At 50.3% G+C, this 18,829-nt stretch overlaps 1 protein-coding gene across 3 annotated transcripts in view; it reads left to right on the top strand.

Moving 5' to 3' along the window:
• Positions 1 to 16,300, top strand: part of GPR55 (G protein-coupled receptor 55) — a 44,177-nt gene extending 27,877 nt beyond the window's left edge. For all 3 annotated transcript variants that reach the window (XM_045481678.1, XM_045481677.1, XM_045481679.1), the window contains one exon: positions 12,668 to 16,300. In XM_045481678.1, coding sequence (XP_045337634.1) covers positions 12,676 to 13,638 — 963 coding nt within the window. In that variant the 5' untranslated portion in view covers positions 12,668 to 12,675 and the 3' untranslated portion in view covers positions 13,639 to 16,300. The remainder of the gene's footprint in view (positions 1 to 12,667) is intronic.
• The last annotated feature ends 2,529 nt before the right edge of the window (positions 16,301 to 18,829 follow it).

Here is an 18,829-nt window from a genome sequence, read left to right as displayed (position 1 = left end):
TTCCTGGATGGCGGGTGACTTCCTGAGGCCTGCTGGTGCTTTGTGGTCTGGGCTCCGTCCACACCTGCCCAGACTCGGCGTCCCAGTTGGAAGGGGTGGCCGCAGCCCCCATCAGCCTCCACGACAACAGCAGCAGCAGGCGGAGGGCTGGTTTGTTTCTGACTATCGGTGACATTTCCTACGAACCCTCAACTTCCTCCTGATTTGACTCAGGGTTGTAGCATCTTGCTGGGGTGGGGAAACCTCACCGTAGGCAGCCCGGGAGCCTTCCCCAGGGGGGCTTGGCTTGCGTGTCACTACCTCCTGCTGGCCCTACTGCCTGCCTCCCGGAACCTGGCCCTGGAAAGCACCAAGAGCCCAAGACCACACGCTCTCAGGAATCACCCTCTAGCCCCTGGGCAAGGTGCTCCAGGCAGGCCAGGGCCGTGAGTAACTTCCCCGGCCTCAGTGGACCCCTCTGGAGAATGGAAACAATAATGGTTTTTTCTTCCTGGGGCTCTTAAGCGTAGTAAGTGATAGAAGAGCTTGGCCATGCAGTCAGCAACTGGGAAGCTGTGCCTGCTGTTATATATCATAACTGGATTGGTCCCTATATGTACCCCTATGGTGCCCACGGATGATTGGCCCCACTTGGCCACAGCAGGGAAATCACGTCAGGTGATACAGGTGGATCAGGACGGTGGACACTTGAAGGAAGGGATGAGGTTTTTAAGAGGGGAGGCGAGAGTCTGAGGGGAAATAGGAGGCGGTAAATGGAATCAGGCACCCCAAAAAGTGAGGAAGGGGGAGCTGGGGGCTCCTGGCTATATCGAAGGCTCTTGCTGGTGATAACTGGTGATGCTGTTGGGGGAGGGGAGATAAAGGAGAGACTCAACGTGAGGGCCAGGGAGGCCTCCCACCATCTGTTTGACCTCGGGTAGACTCTAGCTTCTGTGAGCCTCACTGTCCTCACCTGTCAAATGGGCATCATTATAACAACGGCCCAGGAATGGACTGAGTTCCCATCGGAGAGCAGTCAGCACAGGAACAGCCACATCTCAAGTCCCTGAACTGACCCCTCTCTGACTCCCTGAACCCCACTCCAACCCGCCAGGCTCGGGGTGCAGCTTCGGCAAAACTTTGGAGTCAGGGAGATTCTTTTTTTTTTTTTTTTTCCAACGTTTATTTATTTTTGGGACAGAGAGAGACAGAGCATGAACAGGGGAGGGGCAGAGAGAGAGGGAGACACAGAATCGGAAACAGGCTCCAGGCTCTGAGCCATCAGCCCAGAGCCCGACGCGGGGCTCGAACTCACGGACCGCGAGATCGTGACCCGGCTGAAGTCGGACGCTTAACCGACTGCGCCACCCAGGCGCCCCGGAGTCAGGGAGATTCTATGTGCTCTGTCCCACCTGTGTCCTGTTCCTTTTCACATCGTGTCCCCCAGAAGCCCAGCTCAGGTGTAGACAGATAAATTTATTTATGCGATGGTGTTGTGGCAGATAATGGCATCCAAATCAATATTTATATTCTGCCTGTGGGATTCAACACTGTACTCCCAGAGGAGACAGGAATTTCAGGCGAGGAACCTGGATGACACTGGTCCAGGGGCGTGTTCCTCCTCAAACGACATTTCTCAGGCTGTCCCAACTCTTCTCAGCCATGGCTGGCCCTCCCGTCTTGTAGGTGGCTCACACCACAGTGCTCCGTGAGGATGAGGAGTTTGGCAGCAAAAGGGGGGAGGGTGGACCGTCTCAGCCCGCAAACCTCCCAAAGTTCCATTCTCACTGTTGCTGGTGTTTCTGGAAAGTTCTTCTGTTGATGGGAGGAGGGCTGGCTTGGTCTGAGCCACACAGCTCGGTCTGGATGCCACAGCTGTGCATACTAGGCCTGGGGTCTGCCCCAAGTGCGACACCGGCCTAGGCGGCCTCAGGAATCACAGCCCAGAGCCAGCCTGCATTAGTGAGAGAGCCGGCAAGGTGAGGCCACGGGCTCCTGGCTCGCAGAGCTAGGCGGTGCCGTTCGGATGAGAGAACCCAGACGGAGGCCACACAGCCAGAGCAGCTAGGAGCCTTTGGACTCCTAGGCCAGTCCCTCTTCACACACAATTTTCTCTCCTCTTTACTAAACATTAGGAAACATTAATATATTGACAGAAGATTCCAGTTCAGGGTTAAAAACAACAACCACAACAACAAAAAAAAAAACCCCAAAAACCTTTCTTAAGCGTGAATTCCCTCGACAACATTCTGGATAAATGGATCTCCTGCCTGTCCTTACATACGCCTGGTGACGGAGAGCTCAGTACAGAGCAAGGCCACTCTGTCTGCTGTCAGATGCTCCAGTAACGAGACAGGTCTCTTTCTACGGCACCTGGAGCCCATTCTGCAGAGTCATACAGGGGAGCGTGCCTTGAGCGTTGAGGGTGCTAAAATGGCTATTCTTTTATAGACCATGGGCAACTCCAGTCCTTTCCACGATCCCCCTGGGTTGTGGCTTCCTTGCCCGTCCACGTGCAGCCCCAGCCGAGAGTGCCCAGGTTACCAAAACAGCGCAAAGGCCTCTGTCTCCCCGTGTTCGTCTTCTAGATTCTCTAAATGCAAGCCTGGTTGCCATCATTCCTCGCTGGCTTTCGTGTTTGCAAGAATACTTAGGAGTCCCCGGTTCCCCTTACGCTGTGGCCGCCTCTGTGTTTTGTGTATAAACATTGGTTCTTTCCCAATATTTCAGTGACATAGTTCTGATTTTATCTCTGACTCACACGTTATTTAAGAGACTACTTAAGAGAATGCATAGAAGTACCTATTATATATTATTAATATCATGGTCCTCAGCAAATAGTGCTGTCTTCTTTGTGGTCTGAGAACAGAAAGGGTGGCACCGCCGGGGCATACTCGGCGGGGCCCATTGCTGGGATCAATGTGGCAAAAGATCCTTGTCTTCTTGCAAGAAAAGTCTGTTCCCCTGATTTATGATGCAGTCCTCACCGATCTGCCTTTTTAATTGGGCTATTCAGAGCTTGAAAGTTCTCTGTCCACTTGATCGATGATACTCCGAGAGGGGAGCATTAAGGTCTCTACCTACAATTATATTTCCATTTCTACTGTTTTGTGCATTTCTGGTGCGTTCCCGTTACGTGTTTCTTTGCTGTGCACATTGGAACATAAATTGTTTTATGTTTTAATTATTTATTGTAACTTTTACCTTTGGAAAGTCTATGTGTTACTCTATTTTTACTAAAAAAAAAAAATGACTTTGCCATACTCCCTTTTTTTCTAGAGTTCTGTGTGCCTGATAAACCAGAGATTACCCCATCGTTTTACTCTGTGTCTCTTTGTTTTCTCTGTGTTTCTTACTGGCAAAAGAGGATTGGGTTTGGGCTTTTTTTTTTTTTTTTTTTTTTTAAATGAGTGCTCCTTTTTATATGAGTATTATCATTTCTAAGGAGTATTATAATTTTATTATAAATGTCACATTTCTGTAAACCTCCACGGGGTTACTGTCTACGTAGAGACATGGCAGGTTTTCATGTTTAGTTTCTATTGTGAATTTTCTCTTCCTTGTGTTTCTTTACAATAGACAAGATAATTTAACCTGAATATCGAATTTAGAAACTATTTAAGTTTGAACTCCCACATTTGTTTCTATTAACAGCTGTCCAGACTTTGGGAGGATTTATTTAAATATCTTCCCTTCCCTTGCCCCCTCTCCATTGCTGATCAGCATTTTGAATGTTTTTTTGTATCGCTCTTTACTCCTAATGGCTGACCTGTGGACAGATGAAACTTTTTTTTTTTAATGTTTATTTATTTTTGAAGGAGAGAGAGAGAGACAGAGCATGAACAGGGGAGGGGCAGGGAGAGAGGGAGAGAGGGAGACACAGAATCCGAAAGGGGCTCTAGGCTCTGAGCTGTCAGCAGGGGCTCAAACCCACGGATTGTGAGATCATGACCCGAGCCGAAGTCAGACTCCCAACTGACTGAGCCACCCAGGCACCCCGAGACTTTTCCTTTTTAAATCACACATCAGGTTTCTGTGGCCATTTCTCCTCTCTTAGGTGGCATCTGCTCTCTCACCTGTGACTTCCAATCCTCTCTGTCACTTGGTGCTTTGTTCCCAAGTTTCTCAGACGTTGCACGTTGAGATGTTCATCTTTGACCTGGCAAGATCTATGCTTCATCAGCTGAGCACTGGTTAGTTCAAAGCATTTCTTTAAATTTTGTATGAGCCTCACTCCCACCCCTGCCGTGCCTCAAACACACACCCAGACTTTTCTTCTTTTAAGGGAAAGTCAAAGCCTCTTCTTCCTTTTCTCCTAGCATTTACTACACCTTACAAAAATTAAAATTGTTTTTGTGTCACCGCTAATTACTTAGAAAAATATATACAGAGAGAAAAAGAGAAGGAGATAAAAGATTGACTATGCACCCACTACCTGTTAGAACGCAACCAGTGTTTGGCATATGGAAAGTTTTTTCTAGGTTTTTTTTCCCTGTGTGTGGGCTTTTAAAATCATAGTTGAAGTCATTCTGAATGTATAGTTCTGTAGTTTGTGGGTTTTTTACTTAGCATAGTCAGCATAAACATAACATAATCAGACAGAAAAAATTTCCATTGAGTAGATTTACCATCCTGAAATTAAGCTCCTGTTTCTATTTAAACGTTTGTGCGTTTTTTGCCATCAGAAAAAAATGCTAAAGTAAACACGTTTCCGTACACAACTTTTCCTTCTTTTTCATAATTGACTTGAGGTAAATTTCTAATCACCGGATGAGAGATTAATAATATTTCTTTGACTTGTACTGTGAATGATCAAGTCAAGAAGCTGTGTATACTTACCAGCATGTCAATGACTGTTTCACAGAACCCTTACCAGCTTCTTTATTGAAATGATGAGCAAAAATTTATGTCTTTGTAAATCCTCCTCTGGGAACTGTTTGTGTCCTCTGCCTGTTTGTCTGTTGAGGGTCTTGATAATGTATATGTTTTTCGTACTCTTCATAAAGAAAGAACATCATTTGCCTGACATTATTTGTGTATTTTCCTTCCCTAGTATATTTCTTGATGTTAACCTTTTTTAACAGAAAGAAAATCTCCTAGGTTTCTATATATTGTGGTCAGAATATAGCCAACATAATTTCTGCTTTTTTTTTTTTTAATAGAAGATTTTGTTCTTGGTAGGCAGATAATTCATTTTGGCAGTTGTGTTTTTTTTTTTTTTTTTTTGGATACTTGAGAAAAGAGTAGATTACATTTCTGTTTCAAACCAAATTCAAGAGCTATTCATCAAATTGTATTCATTCTATTGTTTATATAACTCTACATCCCAACTTATATCTTGCTTACTTGATCTGTTCAAGTTTATAGTACATTAGAGTCTGATGCTACACTGAGTCTTTGCCAATGGCCCTTCAGATTCTAGCGATTAGACTTCATGTACTTTTATAGACTATTATTCAGTGCATAAGATAACTCTATTGGCCTTCATAATTTTTCTTTTGTTAATGTTAAATGACCTTGGTTCTGATGCGTGGCTTTAGTAAACTCTATAATGCTTGATGTGAATATTACCACTGACTTTCTTTTTATTCAGATTTGTCTGCTATACCATCATAGGACTTTTACTTTGAACATGTCTCTGTCATTAAGTGTGTCCTTTATAAGCAACAAAGAGTTGTATTTCATAGCTGACCTAAAAACGTTAGTTAATAAGGAAAGCATGACTTTTTTATGTTTATTGTAATTTCTCTGCTCAGTTTCTTTTTCCAATTTATTTACTCCTTTGCTATATGGTCTGATTTGTTTGTTTGTTTCTATCTTCTTTGGTGATTTGAAGATATGCATCCTGTTTTTAATAGTCCGTGGTTAGTTACTTCAAGGTTTAAAAAAAAAACCTCTTACATTCTCTGTAATTACCAAAGTGAAAAAAACCCCGCAACAATAACTTTAATTTCCTTTTATGGAGTATCTGCTTAGCCCATGTCCTGTTACTTACCACCATCCCTGCCCCCACCACCCCAAGGGCATTCTTCCTTCTTCATTAATTGATCTAAGGGATTACCGCTTGTCTTTTAAAAAAAAAATTATTATTTTTTTTACCTTAATTAAAAAATTTTTTTAATGTTTATTTATTATGGAGAGAGAGAGAGAGAGAGCGAGAGCACAAGTTGGGGACAGGCAAAGAGAGAGGGAGACACAGAATCCGAAGCAGGTTCCAGGCTCCGAGCTGTCAGCACAGAGCCTGACGCGGGGCTCGAACTCACGGACCGCGAGATCGTGACCCGAGCCGAAGTCGGTCACTTAACCGACTGCACCACCTAGGTGCCCCTGTTACTATTTTTTTTTAAGTTAATTTATTTATTTTGAGGGAGGGACAGAAAGAAAGAGAGAATCCCAAGCAGTCTCTGTGCCCAGGGTGGGGCTCAAACTCGAACTCACAAACAGCGAGATCATGACCTGAGCTGAAAGGAAGAGTCGGATGCTTAACTGACGGAGCCACCCAGACGCCCCTACCTCTTGTCTTTTTTAAGTGACCTCTTTTACAGCGATTTTCTTTTAAGTTTACATTTGTAACCATAATCATCATAACTGAAGTCTCTTCGTGGTTCCCTGCTTTTTTTTTTTTTTTTTTTAATTTTTTTTTTCAACGTTTATTTATTTTTGGGACAGAGAGAGACAGAGCATGAACGGGGGAGGGGCAGAGAGAGAGGGAGACACAGAATCGGAAACAGGCTCCAGGCTCTGAGCCATCAGCCCAGAGCCGGACGCGGGGCTCGAACTCACGGACCGCGAGATCGTGACCTGGCTGAAGTCGGACGCTTAACCAACTGCGCCACCCAGGCGCCCCTGGTTCCCTGCTTTTAATGCTCTGCCCTAAGCTTTCCACCTTGATATTTTCATTCTTCATTGTCATTACCTCACGGAGGTCTAAATTTTTGCGTCTCGGAGTCCATTTCTTTCTGGAAGCCACACATTTCTGAGGGTAGTTTTCTGTGCTCTTCACACCGTCACAGCAACCCAGATGGGTAGGAAAGACTCGTGTCCACATTTTCTCCCTCAAACCTCTTCTGTCGTGAATTACTTTTTCAGAGAAGTTTCCAAGGAATTTGCTTTGTGTATTCACGGATGTTTGTAGGCCTCGATATTAACGTCATCTAAAGATGTGAGCGGAACATCTGGGAGGGGCTCTCTTTCCATAAATTTTGCACAAAACATGGCTTCTCTGATCCAAGTTCTCCTCTGCTTTGTTGTCCGGTTCAGGCCCATCTCTCAGGCACCCCGCTGCCTGTCGGTGACTAACAAAGGTCATCTTGGACCCTTCAGGTCTCTTCACACATCTGATTTGCTTGACCCGTGACCTCTTCCCATTCAATTCTATTTCCTTCCTGGTCCGAGGCTGGAACGAGGGCCCGTTCAAATGCTTCATGTGAGGCGATCAGACCCACCATCCCTGCTGAAGAAAGGGAACACATATAGATGGTCCTGATGGGAATGGGAATTGGGAACGTCCCCACTACTGCACGTCACACGCTAACCAGCTTGTGACGTAAATAGAAGCATTACGACAGCCTCGGGGGTGGCTGTCAGGTGGCTGCTCCGGCCTCCCCCTTCAGGAGACCCCGCTGCCCCATGGGAGCCCTGGTGACTTGCAGCCCAGCTCTGCCCCTTCGGCTCCACAGTGATGGTGGTCCTGGGGCCACACTGTCCTTGTGTTGCTTCCAGCCAATCACCGAGCCCGGCAGAGGCACTAGTCCTGGGTGACTCCCGCTTGACCTGGGACCCCTCCACCAGGCCACCCAAGCTTAGGGGCTCCCCGGTGGTCCGGCCAGCAGGTTTTCAGAGCCTCACCGTGCGCTGACTCTCCTCCCACAGAAGGCTTCCTTCCCTCTCTCCTTCCACAGGTGTCCGACCTGCCTCTCCTCTTTATCCCACACCGACATTTGTCCCAAGAAATCTCTCAAATGTCTAATCCTGTCTCAGCGTCTGCTTCTCAGCGTCCCAACCCCCCCACCCCCCACCTCAATGCAACAGGTGGACAGGTGGGTTGGTGCGGATCCCCGGGTTGGCGGGAACAGGAACTATCGAGGGCCCCTGGCAACAGGTCAAGTGTGGGGAGCTTGCTGGCTCCTAGCACAAGTGGACTGGCCGTTGTTGGCAGCTGATCTTCCAGAAAAATGACTGCTTTATCTCTTGCTGCAGGCTGGAGCCTTTTTATCTTCTTCCAGAGACGTTCCTGATCTTTTTTTTAAAGAAGATTTTTTTAGAAAGATGGTTTCCTTGAACTTTCCGAGGGAATTCAGAGGATTAATTTTTCAGATGCTCTGCTGACTCTGCCGTTAGCCGGAAGGTTTTTTTTTTTTCAACCTAATTTCTTTTTGACAGTCCATAGAGTGCTTTCTCTGACTTCAAAGATTTCCATTTGAAAAGTTGCCATTTGAAGTCTGTCAGTAATTCAAATGTGCCCTTTAGGATGGTCCTCCCGGAGAACACAGATAGCTGAATTGTGTCTCTTTCCCACACATACACCCGGGGCCATCGAGTCAGACAAGCCCCAGCCTCCGTCAGACCATTTTTCTCCCTTTGTTTTTCTTTGGTTTGTTTGACTCAGCCACATGCTGGGGCTGGGTTGGGTTTTACCTTTGAGCATCACTGACTTTTTTTTCTTGGCCGCTTTAGTTGTAGTCATTGAACCACTGGTGATGCAGTAGATTCTTCCACGGAGGACGCCTGAGCATGACCCAGCCAAAAAACGGACGCCTGAATTCCTCTTTTTTTAAAAAAAAAAATTTTTTTAACATTTATTTATTTTTGAGACAGAGACAGAGCATGAATGGGGGAGGATCAGAGAGAGGGAGACACAGAATCCGAAACAGGCTCCAGGCTCTGAGCTGTCAGCCCAGAGCCCGACGCGGGGCTCGAACTCACGGACCGCGAGATCGTGACCTGAGCCGAAGTCGGCCGCTTAACCGACTGAGCCACCCAGGCGCCCCAGAACTCCTCTTTTTTGCAGCCTCGTTGAATTTCTTTAAACACAAACCTATATTTGCTCTTATTCTTGTGGTTCTTGGCTTACTGCTGCTTCTGCTATTGAAGGTGACTTCTCTGAGCCAATCGAGTCTTCCTGTTTGGTGTTGCAACACTTTCCGGTGAGACCGGGATTTGTTTTTTTTTTTTCTGGCCTGCCTTTGTCATCATTTTTGAAATTTCTCTTGCTGGTTCTAAGTTATTCTAGCTATTTTCTGAGATAGGCCTGGGGATATTTTGGCATTTTTAGCCGGGAGGAAGCAGCCTGCCAGCTCGTGTTTCTGACAGATGTCCTCCAGCGGGAGCAGGTGCGCAGGGGGCTCCACACTGCACAACTCCAGGAGGCGCTCTTCGCAGAGACCTCGGGAGCAGGAAGCTTTAAATGTGAGGAAATACATTTTCCCACATCTTTTGTGATATAAACCCCTAAGCATAGTTAACACATAAGGAAACCACCGAATCAAGCAACATATGTTAAATGTTTAACACATAGTTCTCCATGGATGATACAAAAATATATTCTTTTTTGCTAGCAGTTAGAGAGGGTTTGGGAATGGCATTCTTTTACATATTTTTTAATGTTTATTTATTTTGAGAGAGACAGAGAGAGATTGGGGTAGGGGCAGAGAGAGAGAGAAAGAGAGAGAGAGAATCCCAAGCAGGATCCCTGCTGTCAGTGTGGAGTCTGACATGGGGCTCGAACTCATGAACCATGAGATCATGACCTGGGCCTCAATCAAGAGTCAGATGCTTAACTGACTGAGCCACCCAGGTGCCCTGGGAATGGCATTCTATATAGGGTCTCAAAAATACCCAAATCCTTCCTTCCCAAAGGCTTACAAGGGAATTATACTAAGAGACCATAGCAGAATGGGAATTCTCTTACCCATATCTGTGGAGCAAAGAAATAAGTCACACAGATGTTTGTTGTGGAAGTTTTTGTTCCCTAAAACCCCTAGAAAACCTAAATGTTCGTGAGTAGGCTATTAGCTAAATGAGTTGTGGTATCTCCTCACAACAAGAAACAGCAGTGCATATTAAGAAGAAAAAGTCAATTCATCGATGTTAACGTGGAACAATTTCCAAGAAACATTGCAAAGTGACAAAGCAAAGGTCAGAGCTGTGGGTGTAATATTTTCCAAATTTAAAGAAGCATCATATGTATGTATGTATATGTGTGTGTGTGTGTGTGTGTGTGTGTGTGTATGCCTATCTTTGGAAAATTTCTGGAAAAAGTATGCACAGAACTGTTAACTGTGGTTGCCTCTGGAAAAGACAACTGAGGCCCTGGGGTACAATAGAGGCTTCTGTTTCTTTCTTTTTCTTTTCTTTTCTTTTTTCTTTTCTTTTCTTTCTTTTCTTTTCTTTCTTTTTTTGTATTGTCTGAATATCTTATGGAATGCATGGAATACTTTTTCAATTAAAAAAAAATAACTACTAGAGTCGCCTGGGTGGCTCAGTTAAGTGTCTGACTCTTGGGCTCAGGTCATGATCTCACGGTTCATGGGTTCAAGCCCCGCATTGGTCTCTGTGCTGACAGTGGGGATCCTGCTTGGGATTCTCTGTCTCTCCCTCCCTCTGCTCCTCCCCGACTGGCTCGTGTGCATGTGCGCGCACGTTCTCTCTCTCAAAATAAATACATATACTTAAAAAAACCTAGTAGAACAACACAAGCTCAGCTGATATCTGCATTGGTCGCTAGTACAGGGTTCTTGGTCACAGACTATGTTGGCACCTTCTCCCTGCCACATCGACATTTTGGACCTCAGCCCCTGCTGCCAGGAAGTCACTGAGGGCAGGAGAGTCCTAATGAGTAGTCTGTGGCCCAGAGCGACTGACCTCCCACATGCATCGACCTTGTGTGCTCCAGGACCTGGCACGCCCAGCGCCTCAGACCAGCCACACCCGCCCATCTGCTCAGGAGGTGGGGGCGGGAGAAAAGAGGGTGGGTGGAATCGGGCTCATATTTGAATTCTCTGTCCACTGGGCTGCACATGCCCTGGCTTTGATCTGCTCCAGGACCACCGTTACGGACCTTTGTGTCCCAACCTCCCTTTCCCAAATTCAAACGCAGAAATCTAACCACCAAGGTGGTGGCATTAGGAGGTGGGGCTTTGGGGGAGGTGATTAAATCCTGAGGGCGGAGCCCTCGTGGGTGGGATCAGTGGTCTTAGAGACCCCGAAGAGCCCTCTTGTTCTCTTTCCACCACGTGAGGACAGAGAGAGGAGTTGGCAGTCTGCACCCTGGAAGAGGGCCCTCACCCAACTGTGCTGGCACCCTGATCTCGGATTTCCAGCCCCCAGAGCTGTGAGATACAGATTTCTGCTGTTTATAAGCTACACAGCCCACTGAACCAAGGCAGTCACCTACCACGATACAGAAGTCCACAAGGGCATGCACCCGCCCTCCTCCCCCCAATTTGGCCAGCTCTTAAGTGAGACCTGGCCAGGGCCTGCCTTGGACCCTCATCTTTGGCCTGATCGGAAGCCCTGACTTGGGATCTTCTGTCTGTTGGCAACCAGCTTCCCCGTGCAGCCACACTGCAGCCTGGTCCTCTTGTCCTTGAGACCAGCTCTAATTGTCCACCTGTGTAAAAGCCTTTCTTTGCCCCGTGGAGAACTCAAGCCGTCACATTCCCTCTGGGAATGTCCTTTCTTCCATGTCTCTCCATTTTCTGTCTGGTTTTCTCCTTGATGTAACAAGGGGCTGCAGCACCTCTAGACTTTATGTCTTTCCAACGTCAAGTCCCACTGAGAGAGAGCCCCAACTCCCTTCCTAGAAACCCAAGTAAAAGTTACTGTTGCTTTTTGTCCTCTCTGGGTGGGTCAAATGTCTATCCCTGAACCAATGAACTACTAGTCACCGTGTCTGTGACCAGCCCTGGCTGTGACCGGCCGTGTCTGTGACCAGTCGGGCAGGGGTGGGGTCAACTCTGTCCAGCCTTCTGGGATGCGGGTGGCGGGAAGCAGACAGACAGCATGCAAAGAGGGTCTGGGTCCCTGAAACAGCATTTGAGTTCCCGGTCAAGCTGTAGCTCGTCAGCCCTGCCCTAGTTCTCATGTTCTCAGCTGTGTGAAATTCTCGCTTTGCTTAAGCCAGTTTGGGTCAGGTTTATGTCATTGTTACTATTTTCTTCTTCTTTTTAAATGTTTCTTGATTTTTGAAAGAGAGAGAGTGAGCAGGGGAGGTGCAGACAGCGGGGCCGGGGGAGGGGTGGGGTGCAGAGGATCCAAAGCCAGCTCCGCACTGATAGCAGAGAGCCTGATATGGGGCTTGAACTCACAAACCGTGAGATCACGATCCGAGCTGAAGTTGGACACTCATCCAACTGAGCCACCCAGGCATCCCGGTGATTGTTACCACTTTCAACAGAAAGAGTTCCGATTGAAGAAAAGGACAGATGTTCACACACAATTCCGTTTTTGTAAAAGGAAAAAGGGACACACACGTGTGCACGTGTGTGTGCGAGTGCGAGAGAGTCTGGAATGATACACAGCAAAAGGTAATAGTGGTTATACCTGGGCAGCTGGATGAGAGGCAATGTTTTCTTGCATTTTCTAATTGTTATTTAATGGGCACGGATGGCGGTGGGACAAAGTCACTTGGATCCATCACTTGTAGAGAGCGAGAGGAGCTGTGTCTAATCCGCTGTTGGTGTTGTAGGAAAGAACATGAGTCAGCAACCAAACAGAAGCCGGAGCTGCTCCTTCAGCGATGTGGATGAGCTGATGAAGACAGTGCAGCTGACGGTCCACATCCCCACCTTCCTCCTGGGCCTCCTCCTCAACGTGCTGGCCATCCGAGGCTTCAGCACCTTCCTGAAGAAGAGGTGGCCACATTATGCTGCCACTTCCATCTACATGATCAACCTGGCAGTCTTTGACCTGCTGCTGGTGCTGTCCCTTCCGTTCAAGATGGCGATGTCCAACGTATGGGCTCCCCATCCTTCCGTCTGTACCTTCGTGGAGTGCTTCTACTTCGTTAGCATGTACGGGAGTGTCTTCACTATCTGCTTCATTAGTCTGGATAGATTCTTGGTCATCCGGTACCCGTTCCTGGTCGGCCACCTCCGGTCCCCCAGGAAGATCTTTGGGATCTGTTGCACCATCTGGGTCCTCGTGTGGGCGGGGAGTATTCCCATCTACAGCTTCCACGGGAAGGTGGAAAAGTACACGTGCTTCCACAACATGTCCAATGACACCTGGAGTCCCCAGGTCTTCTTCCCCCTTGAGGTGTTCGGCTTCCTTCTTCCCCTGGGTGTCATGGGTTTCTGTTCCTCCAGGAGCATTCACATCCTGGTCCGCCGTCGGGGCCTCACCGAGGACTGGGTCCAGCAGAAGGCCTGCATCTGGACAATTGCAGCCAGCCTGGCTGTCTTCGTGGTCTCCTTTCTTCCGGTCCATTTGGGCTTCCTCTTGCAGTTCCTGGTACGGAATGGCTTTATTGTGGAGTGTAGAGCTAAGCAGAACATCAGCTTGTTCTTGCAATTGTCCATGTGTTTCTCCAACATCAACTGCTGCCTAGATGTCTTCTGCTACTATTTTGTCATCAAAGAATTCCGCATGGACATCATGGCCCACCGGCCTTCCAGGGTCCAGCTCGTCCGCCAGGATACCATGACCAGCAGGATCTAAGGAAGGAAAGACCTACGCAGAAGAAGGAACCCCCGGCCCCAAATCCCAGTGGCAGCTACCGCGTTCCGACGTTTCTGATGTGGTGGACGGATGTGGCACATTTGCTGGTGTGCTTTCCCTTGTGATGCTCATTGAACACTGTCTTTGCTCATTATGCTCCACAGAGCTTTCCCCAGCATGCAGACAATAGGACATGAATCACCCAGTATTTGGGAATCTCTGAAGGACCCGAGAAACACGTGAATTCTTTATTTCTAAGCTCAAAAACATGAGGCAGAAGAATTGAGAAAGAGAAGGAGACCATCGGAGCAAGGCTGTTTCCCAGCTCTTCCCCATCCTTCTGTTAGACTAGAAGGTTCTGGAAAGGAAGAGAGATGAGTTAGGAGAGAGACCCAAGAGGGTTGGTCATGGTGGAAAATGCTCTGGGAACAGACGGAGCAGGAGGGATGTCGCCAGCTCCTTTCTAGTTTGGGGATCCCAGGGTAGAGCAGATTTGTACTTCCCCATCCTTTCTGGGGCTTTGTTGGCCAATAACCTCACAGAGATGATAGCAAGTGGGGGTGAGAGGGGCAGAGAAAGAACCTACAGAGAGCCCCAAGTTTCCCATGGGAAAGAAGGGCCTGGGAAGCCAGCCAAAGCTTCCCGTGTCCTCCCCAAGGCTGCAGAAGGATGAGGGGAGCCGGTGTGAACCAGGCCATGGTGAAGCTATGGACGCTTTGTGGAAGAATTGGGGACAGAGTGGAAAGGCACTGGTGACACCTGAGAGCCACAAGGGAATAGGATACACTTGGGGAAGGAAGGTGACAGGCCAAGGACCCCCTGTTGCCATCATGATGTAGCCTAGAAGAGGCTGATCTAAGGATTCAGGCTTGATTTGGTTCAGCCAGAGGAGAATAAGGAACATGTGTTTGTCTTGCCCACCTGAATCCTGCCAGGACGGCTGGCTCGGAGCCACTGTCCACAGAACTGTCCCTCTCCAGTGGCCGGGAGGGGGCAAATGAGCCAGCCAGGAATGGGAGGAATCATCTCGATGGCATGGAGCCCCTGGCAGTCCCTACTCAAAGACCAAACAACTGCCTCCCGGTTTGGACCGGGCTTCTCTCTCCAGTGGCCCTGAGGAGGAGGAGCGGTGGCGGCTGTGAGCCTTGTGAGGACATAGCCGCCGCTCCAGAGAGCAAAATGACTAGAAGGATGGGTTGTGGGGTGGTTTTGCGAGACGGAGTGAGTGGGACGAGATGTAAGGGATGAGGCCTAATGTGAGAAAGGGGGAGGTCTTTAGGAAGAAAAGAACCACTTTCTACTTGGAGGGAAAGGGGCTTCCACTGCCAAGGGGTGGATGGAAGGTAGGTGGCTTGTGGCCGAAGAAGAGGGCGATTTCGATAACCCTGCCAGGAGGCGGGGGCGGAGGCTGGGTGATTACCGAGGTGAGGCCCGAAGCCACAGGGCTCTGCGAAGGGGTGGGGTAGCGGCGGGGGGTGGTGGAGAGGAAGCGTGGAGGGCAGAGCTGCTTCCTGCTTGAGAATCGCCAGCTTGGCTGAGAGCATCCAAGGGCAGGAGCCCCTCTGCCTCCTGCTTCCGCCCCAGCCAACTCAGTAGTCAGGTGGAGGGAAGGGTGAGAACGCGGCGTCAATGAAAGGGTGGAAATAGCTGTGGAGGAATGATCATGACCAGGACCAGAGGCTCCCGCCTCCCCCCCCCCCCCCCCCCGACACTGGGCATCCAGGAACCGGTAGCCTGGGGCAGGGGCTCTGCAGTCCAAGCTGCCCCGAGGTGCCTACACCCTGCACCGTTTCGCGGCCATCCTGGACAGAGGCTCTAAGAAAGCCAGGCTGTTACATCCAGCAGGGGTTGGGGGGGGGGGGCGGGGAGCGGTCAGAGCCCATGGGTACGTGCAGTCACCGCCTCTCCCTCAGTTTCTCTCTTTGCACTGGGAGCTGGGAGCCCAACATGTGGCACTTATATCTATCACTTACATAGGGCCAGACAGGTTTCCTGAGAGAAAATTGATGGCAGGGCCCTGACAACCCATCACCCCGTGTGATGTTCATAAACATAAAATGTTGTCCTGGGGGCAGCATGACCCTGCCCGAGCCGGGTGATGGAGAAGGCGAGAGGGGAAGCTAGACCTATGAGCTCAGGTTGATATGGCAACCGTGGACTTGTGGGTGAGCCTTGGAGACCCCCCCGCCCGCCCGCCACTGATCCCAACACACTGGAGGAGCCCACGAGCCTCTTCTGTCTCTCCATGGGGACCCATCCTGGTCTATGAGTCACAGAGGACTCAGCAGGGTCTGTAGGGGTGGGCTCAGGTCCAGCGCTTCCGACCAGGCCGCTCTGCAGGAGGGTCCACACTGGAGGCCAAGCAGTCAGGCCCAGTAGGCACAGGAGGGACAGAGGTCAGGGTCAGGGTCAGGGTTCAGGTGCTGAGGCATTCGAGGGTCCGTTCGAGTTGGCGAACGCTGAGCTTAGTCGTGGAAATCACTGAAATTCCTGCCATCAAAGGAGGCTGGGGGACGTTATTTGGCCATAAATGTGACCTATTTTTCCTCCCAGTCTGGAAAAACCTGAGACATACTTGTCATACGTGCATGTATGAAGCTAGCACAATTAAGTGGAAAATGACTTGTTTAATCGGATTTGCCAAATAAATCGATTCCTGGGATGCTGTGTGACCTGGTCTTGGGGGGCACTTCCTGGCTCCAGTGTAGAGCCGGTCCCTGGTGGCCCCTTGCCTGGTGACCCAACAATCCTGGCAGGAGGGACCAAGAAGGGCCCAGGTGGAGGCAGCCACATGGACGCTGAGTGTGAGCAGACACAGGAGCGGAGCCGGGGACTGCCCGAGTGGCCAGGAGCCGGACCCTGCAGAGTCTGGCTCAGGGCGGGTCCCCCCATCTGCTCGGGGACGTGGCTCTCCGCGATAGCAGCTGCACCCTCTCCCTCCATCTTGTCCGACCGCCCCCATGATACGGGAGCTGCTTCCCAAGGCCCTGGCTCCTTTTACAGACCTCGTGAGGCCCAGCAGAGGAGACCTGCTGACCACCAAGGGGCCGAAGACCCAGGGCCAGGACTCCAGAGGTCCTTTGCTGTGACCCATCCCTTCCCGAACTGCCTGCGGAGTGAGTCTGACTCTCCCGGGTTAAATCTGAGTTTGCCTTTATGGCTCCGCACATGTGGACCCTGCTCACCTATCCGGAGCTCCTGGAGAATGTGAACTCCTGGGTGCTGGCCCCGGGGCCACCTCTTTCTCCTAAATTCCCCACAGTCTCAACTACAGCCCAGTTCTGGCCTGGGTACCGAGGGCTAGCTGGGGACATCCTTGCTCCTTGACAATGGCTATATGTGTCCCCCACCGCCCGCTGCAAATCCATATGTTGAAGCCCTAACCCCCAGTATGATGGTATTTGGATGGGGCCTTTGGGAGATACTCAGTTTTATTTATTTATTTAAATGTTTGTTTTTGAGAGAGAGAGAGAGCATGCGTGCGTGCGAGTGAGTGGCGGAGGGGCGGAGAGAAAGAGGGGGACAGAGGATCTGAAGCAGGGTCTGTGCTGACAGCAGTGAGCCCGATGTGGGGCTTGAACTCATGAACTGTGAGATCATGACCTGAGCCCAAGTCGGACGCTCAACTGACTGAGCCACCTGGGTGCCCTGGGAGATACTTAGTTTTAGATGGCTTCCTGAGGTTGGCGCCCTCATAATGGGATTAGTGCCCTGACGTGAAGAGCCACCAGAGTGCCTTCTCCCTCTCCACCTGCAACCCCGAGGAAAGGCCATGTGAGGACACAGGGAGAAAGAAGGCAGCCATTTGCAACCCAAGCAGAGAGCCCTCAGCGGACATCAACCCCGCTGGCACCTCGACCCTGGACTTCCCGGCTCCAGAACAGTGAGAAATAAATTCCTGTTGTCAGAGGCGATGGTGTGTTGTTAAGACAGCCCAGGAAGACCGATACAACAGCCATTTCCTGCTGACCCCGCGGCTACCTCATATCTGGGCCTCGTCCCCTCGGGGGACGAGGGCTGACCTTCCTTGGGGATATCGGCCCCTGTGGAGCATTTGGCAGGCACAGTGCTGGTCCATGGGCTGCACAGTCCTCTTGACTCTCTCTCCGGGGACCCTGTGAAGCTGAAAGTCATGATATTTATGCTACCTAGCTGCTACGGGATCCTGATGACATTTGCACTAGAAAGATCCCCGCCTTATGGCAAGTGGCCACAAGTAGACGCTAATTGCAAAGATGCTTGAAAGGGCTGAGGCCTGGCAGGTGACTGTGGAGACCGGTAGAGGTAAAAGGGATTTTGTTAAGAGGTCACGAGGAGAGCCCGGTACCGCGGAGCTGTCTCGGGGTGGAGACACCGGCATCCGCTCTCAGGAACCGTGTGGAAATGGTGGTGGAGATTCCCACACCGAAGAGTGGGAGATTCCCGGTGCCGTGGACAGCGACCTCCCAGGGTCAAGGAAAGGAGGCAGCTGGGGTCACCGCGAGAACCCCGCTGCCGAGGGGGCAGGGGGCTCAGGATCCGTAAGAACAGCGCTTTGTGGAAGCAGCACCCCCTGCAGCTACCGTCACGGCCCCCTCCTGCTTTTGTCCACCCACAGCCGGCTTCGCTAGGGAGCCCAGGACACAGAGCCGTGAACGGGCGTTGAAGGGAGGGTGGGTGGCTGGGCAGGGTGGACGCCCCGAGCTTGAAGCCGAAGGCCGAGCAGATGCCCCTCTGCCCAATCCGGGCCTCAGCCTCCTCTGCCCGCCCCCCGCCCCCCCCCAGCCAAGAGCCCGCAGAACGTGTCCTCCTCACAAAGCCACTACAGGAAGGACAGCATGGCGCCTTGATCGTGAGCTACAACCTACTTGTGGCCCTCTGCACCTTGAAGTCTGGGAGGGAAGATTCGAAGCGCTGTCACATCAAAGCCCGAGGTCACTTCTGCTCGGTGGAGGGGCCCCGAGTTCACCTTCGTTCTGGGGGCCATCGTGGAGCAGGTGTAACCAAGATACTCCCTGTGAGGGGAGGCTGTTGGGACGGGGTTCCGGGGGGCGTCCACGGTCACACAAGCGTCTGCAGAGCGTGTCCCCCTGAGAGAGCCCTCGTCTCTAAGGACAGCTCGGGGGTACCTCCGTGCAGGTGAGGGCGCGCAGCTGTGTGTGTGTGTGCTTCTCGGTTAAGCGAGGACTCACAGAGGACTGCCGGGGGCGGG

The sequence above is a fragment of the Leopardus geoffroyi genome, chromosome C1, assembly GCF_018350155.1.
Source record: "Leopardus geoffroyi isolate Oge1 chromosome C1, O.geoffroyi_Oge1_pat1.0, whole genome shotgun sequence".
Classification (NCBI taxonomy): Eukaryota; Metazoa; Chordata; class Mammalia; order Carnivora; family Felidae; genus Leopardus; species Leopardus geoffroyi.
This window is presented reverse-complemented; position numbering and strand designations above follow the sequence as displayed.